Below are 5,426 nucleotides of genomic sequence, written 5' to 3'. Positions count from 1 at the left end.
ACAGACGGGCACTTGCTCCTTCAAATTTGCTTCAGTGTTTCTAAAATTTTAATATAATATGATTCACACTTTACAACTCTACTGCTGCCCCTCTTTTAGATATGGAGTTTCGATAAAATTTTTTATTGATTAATTTTTTAATTATCCATACGTATTGTACTCTCTTCGCCCCCCCCCCCCCCTCTCTCCCTCTCTGCACGAAAGTTGAAATGGCAATTCGGGTTGTCGCAACGTCCTATAGAAAATTGAAATATCTTTTTCATTTTTTGGTTATCCGAGTCAAAATTAACTTATTTTTTAAAAAACATTTTTCTATTTTTAAAATTTTTTTTCTATTTTTAAAACATAAAAATCAATTTAAAAAAATAAAAATCAATTTTAGAAAATAAAATAATAAACCAGTGGTTCAAAATTCAGACTGGTTCAACTGGTCTGAACCGGATTGACTAGGTTAGGATAGGTGGTTCACGTGTCTGCCAATAATGAAGACACATAGCTCTACTTTATTTTTTTATTTCTTTTTTTGAATTCACTATAGTTCCAAAACGTCGGCATGATGTCACCTATCCTATGGTGTTTTATATTATTGTAATAATAATAATAATAATAATAATTATTATTATTATTATTATTACAATATTATTATTATTATTATTATTATTATTATTTATTTTCTTTTCTTTTTTCAAATTCAAAGCACCTGAGTGACGTAAGCATGATGTACCTCACCACGTGACAGTTCTTGATTGGTTCTGAATAGCAATCTAGAGAAAACATATATTGAACTGCCATGATTGCGCCACGTCGCCCTCCGAGGCGCAACCCTGGTTGTGTCACATGTCATCGTATGGACAGTGATACGTGTCCCACTACCACACACACACACACACACATATATATATATATATAATAATAATAATAATTCTCTCTCTTCTTTTCTCTGTTTCTTTCTCTCCTTTCTCTTTCTTTTTCTCTTCTTCTCCTCCTCTCTCTCTCCTTTTTATTTTCTTCTTCTTTCTCTATCAAATCTCTCTCTCTCTCTCTCTCTCTCTCCCCTTCCCCTTCTCTCCTTTTTCTGCTTCGCCCCTTCTTCGCAAATCTCTTTTTCCTCTATTTTTTTCTCCTCTCCTTCTTCTCTCTCTTTCTCCTTCTTCTTCTCTCTCTGTTTCTTTTACGTTCTCAGATTCCCTCCTCTTTTTTGCAGGTTTTGCTTGAAGAGAAACATGAGCAGAAAGATATTTATTCAACTATACAAATAAGTTTTCCTGACATATCTAGATTGCACGGTGGGATAGCCCATATCCAACAATACTCAAAAGATACATTTAACAAATTGAGCAAGATTCACAACCTAGTAGCATTGACGCTTTATGGAAACGATGAGGGGAAATTGTCGATGAGTGATAATCCCAGAAGATTCAGTTATGTCTAAACCTTCCTTCTCGAATTTTTCAAGTACCATCAAATCAAACTTGCGCAAAATATTCGCTAACACAAGCTCAATAATGGTAATGCCAAACGTAATTCCAGGGCACCCCCGCCTTCCAGCTCCAAATGGAATAAAATGAAAATCATGCCCTTTAAAGTCGATAAGATTGTTCAAGAATCTCTCTGGCCTGAACTCCTCAGCTTCTTCCCATGATTCGGGATCCCTCCCAATCGCCCAAGCATTGATAAATACTCTTGTCCTGGCCAAAATGTCATACCCTTGTACTTTAACATCTTCGATGGATTCTCGTGGAAGAAGTAATGGTGCGGGAGGATGTAGCCTCAAGGTCTCTTTGATTACTGCTTTCAGGTAGTGCATTTCTTGTATATCATCCTCGGTTACCATTGATTTACCTTGATCAATCCTTCTAACTTCTTGTTGTACTTTTTCCATGGCTTGTGGGTGTCGCAGTAGCTCTGTCATAGCCCATTCTAGAACCGCAGAAGAGGTATCTGTTCCACCAGAAATCATGTCCTACAACATTGATGTATGTCATGCAGATTGTGATTAGAAATTTTTAAAGAATTGTTCCATTTAAATATTTAAGCAAATTTAAGATTTAAGTTTTATTATTAAGCATTTGGACTTCGTAAGCTTAATGACTTTTCTTACATTTTGCAAGCAAAATGTAATAGTTTCACCACTTTTAGCTTTCATATATAATAAGATTATTCTTGGAGAACTAAAAATTTGTCTTGAAAAAATTATTCTAAGTAAAATATTTATAATTAATTCATTTTACACTATAATATATTTTAATTTATAATATTTTGCATAATTTTATTATTCCAATCATATTTTTAATTTTTATTTGATTAAAAGACAAAAATGAATTTGCACTACAATGGGGTTTTAATTTGTTTTAATTTTGGTAATATTAACCAAATATGTTCCTAGTTTCAAACTAGTTTTTAAGTCTAATTTATAGCTTTCATTCATGGTTCTTCATGTTTCATAATTTTTGACAATGATGCCAAATAACCCCTAATCTTTACATATAAGGAGTTAAAAAAATAATGAATAATATGTTGGATTAAAGTAGGTATTCGACTATGTTTTATTTTATTTTTTAGGTTTTCTTTTATTATGTTTATTTTTTTATTTTTTTATTTTTTCTTAGATAGATTAACAAGATAATCACAATTAATAATAAATAAATAAATAAAGTTACGAGATATAAAAGTGAAGTATCCTTACAAGGATTATAGCTTTGATGTTTTCTCGACCCATGAAATGTACACTATCTGGGCTATTCTTTTGAATCTCAAGTAGGACATCCACAAAGTCCGCTTTCTCTTTGCTTCCACAAACCATATGATCATCAACTATCTCATCAAAAAAAGCATCAAACTCTTTGAACAATTTCTCAGTTCTTCGATTCAAACCATTCACATGATTCACCCAACCAAGCCATGGAATGAAATCACTCATATTAAAAGTAGAGAAAAGAGAGTTCATCTCCTCTAATAGGTCCCCAAACCTTCTACCATGTTTTTCATAGTTTCTCCCAAAAACAACCCTGCTAATCACTCCACTAGTAACTGAAGTAAAAAGTTCACTTAAATTCACCAAACTTGAGAAATGATTGTGTTATGCTTGGGAGTACAAAGATTTCAACTTTGACTGGTCAAATGTGGCATAAGAATATTCTTCAATTTTTTTCATTAGTAGAGTCATCTCTTCTTCCCTGATGTCTCTAAATGATCGGACTCTGACCGAGCTTAGAAGTTGTGTTATGCATATACTCTTCATATGTCGCCAATATGGCCCATATGAGGACAACGCAACATCCTTTTGGTTATACGAAATTCTTTGCATAATTCTCAATTTGGCCCGATCTGCGAAGACAGTGTCATGGACTTTCATAATCTCACGAGCTGCAGTCGCAGATGAGACCACAAGGGTCGGTGAACTACCAAGGTGGAGTAGCATGAGCGGGCCATAACGTTGGGCCATGGCATGGAAAGTACGATGTGTGTTCGAACTGAGTTGATGGAGGTTTCCTATGATTTGAAGCTTTGGAGGTGAGGGTGGGAGGTTTTTCTTAGGCGCTCCAATGGAGAAGAATAGCCATTTGTAGAGAAGGAAGAGGAGAAGCGGAAAGAAAAGGGAGAAGAAGAGCCATTTGGAGAGAAAGAAGAGGAGAAGTGGGAAGAAAAGGGAGAAGGGGTGGAAGATGATGGCTCCTAGGTTATGCAATTCCATAGTCAATCTCCAAGTTGGGCCTTCCTTTGGTCCCTTCTTATTGCCATGTAGGTCAATTTATAAAAGACATATTTGGGTCCTACTAGCCAAAATATGAATATGACAGCCTATTAATAGTGATAGTGGGTGCTAGTGAACGATTTGTTTTGACATGTAAGAGTAAAATAAAATAAATTAGAATTGGCCTTTATACTTTAATTGATATATTTATATTGTAAATTTTTATTTAATTTTATTCATAATTTATTTTTTTATTGTTGTGTTGGAGCTGGAGACGCGTTTTGCAAACTGTGCCGCGTTTGCAAGTTGTGCCATTTATTTTATATGAATGAAACTTCCCAATTTTGATTTAATGTAATTTATTGTAATTGATTCCAAGCTACCTATAAATAGAGGAGCTATGTAGGGACGAAAATACAGTGAAGAAAAGAGAGGAAGAAGAGAGTGTGAGGAAGAGAGAAACTGAGAGAATTGTATTTTTCCGGCAGTTTTAAGTGGGTTGTGGTGTGCTCCGTGGATGTAGGTCGATCTTGACCGAACCACGTAAATTTCTGGTGTCCCAACTTTTCTGGTTGCTTATAGGGTCCTAACAAGTGGTATTAAAGCCCGATTGGAGTTAAAAAACTAGATTCGAGTATTTAACCAAAATCAGAGCTCTGTCCAGTGGCTCAAAATTGAATTTTGAGACCACCATCACGTTCACCTTGTCGAGACGAAGCCAACGGTCCAAGCCAGAGCTCGAAAGGAGTTTAGATGGATGCACACGCACCTACACGCGCTTCGCCGGAGTAGTACACCTCGTCACGTGCTGGTGAGCTGTCGGTCACGCACCCCGTATGTGTGCCATGTGTCTTCCTCGCCTGGCCACCTCGACCCCCACCCAGCAACCCTCAACCCTACTCAGAAATCCTAAACCCGAACCAGAAGCCTGCTCCAGATTCGGCCTGCACCCGACCTAGATCTGTATCCGACCCGGACAAACCCGAAGTCCACTCCGAACTCGGCCACGGTAGCGACATCCTGTCAGCGCCACATCAAAGCTAAGTCAGCCGCCACGTCATCTGCCACGTCTACAAGTGGGCCTCAATGCCACCTCAACACTGCCACGATAGTGGTGGGCCCCACAATGACACATTAGCACTGCCACGTTAGCACCTGCCACATCAACATCGTTGACCATGTTTGACTAAGTTTTACCTGATCTTTGAATAGGCTTTTCAAAGTCATTTTGGGTCCATTTCTCGAACGACTTGAACCATTTCTAAGGTTTTTAACCATTCCGGATCTAACCGTGCTATCCATTTGAGATAATTTCATCTCTAAACCAGAAAATCAAGATGTCAAACCAAAAGAGCTCAAAGATCGAAATGTTCAACGACAACAATTTTGGTTTCTAGAAGATGCAGATTGAAGATTATTTGTTTAGGAAGGAGTTGCACTTACCATTGAAGGGTAAACCAGTATCTATAAACGAGGATGAGTGAGAGTTGCTTGATCGAATAGCTCTCGGAGCCATTAGAATGATGTTGTCAAAGTCTGTGGTATTCATGATCATATATCGTCCACCAAGTCTCTAATGGATGTGCTTTCTAATATATACGAGCAACCGTCAGCCGCTAACAAGGTACATCTTACGAAAAGATTATTTATTATGACCATGTCTGCAGGTGAAAGTTTTAGCAGATATTTGGATAATTACAATGAGTTTTCGGATCAACTCGCCTCAGTTGGG

At 36.9% G+C, this 5,426-nt stretch overlaps 1 protein-coding gene across 1 annotated transcript; it reads right to left on the bottom strand.

Moving 5' to 3' along the window:
* Positions 1-1,226: 1,226 nt before the first annotated feature.
* Positions 1,227-3,692, bottom strand: LOC131145541 (cytochrome P450 71A1-like). The gene is made up of 2 exons (XM_058094684.1): positions 2,687-3,692; positions 1,227-1,963 (listed from the first exon to the last, which is right to left on the bottom strand). Exons 1-2 carry the CDS (start codon positions 2,945-2,947, stop codon positions 1,352-1,354), a joined length of 873 nt encoding a protein of 290 aa, XP_057950667.1. The 5' UTR covers positions 2,948-3,692; the 3' UTR covers positions 1,227-1,351.
* Between the last annotated feature and the right edge of the window lie 1,734 nt (positions 3,693-5,426).

Source organism: Malania oleifera, chromosome 13 (assembly GCF_029873635.1).
Source record: "Malania oleifera isolate guangnan ecotype guangnan chromosome 13, ASM2987363v1, whole genome shotgun sequence".
Taxonomy (NCBI): Eukaryota; Viridiplantae; Streptophyta; class Magnoliopsida; order Santalales; family Ximeniaceae; genus Malania; species Malania oleifera.
The sequence above is the reverse complement of the archived record's forward strand: the minus strand, read 5'-3'. Positions and strand labels throughout refer to the sequence as shown.

Excerpts from the sequence above, each read along its gene's own strand:
- LOC131145541 (XM_058094684.1), bottom strand. The coding sequence starts at position 2,947 with ATGAACTCTCTTTTCTCTACTTTTAATATGAGTGATTTCATTCCATGG. Across the intron at positions 1,964-2,686 it reads ACATCAAAGCTATAATCCTT|GACATGATTTCTGGTGGAAC; the intron begins GTAAGGATACTT and ends TCAATGTTGTAG.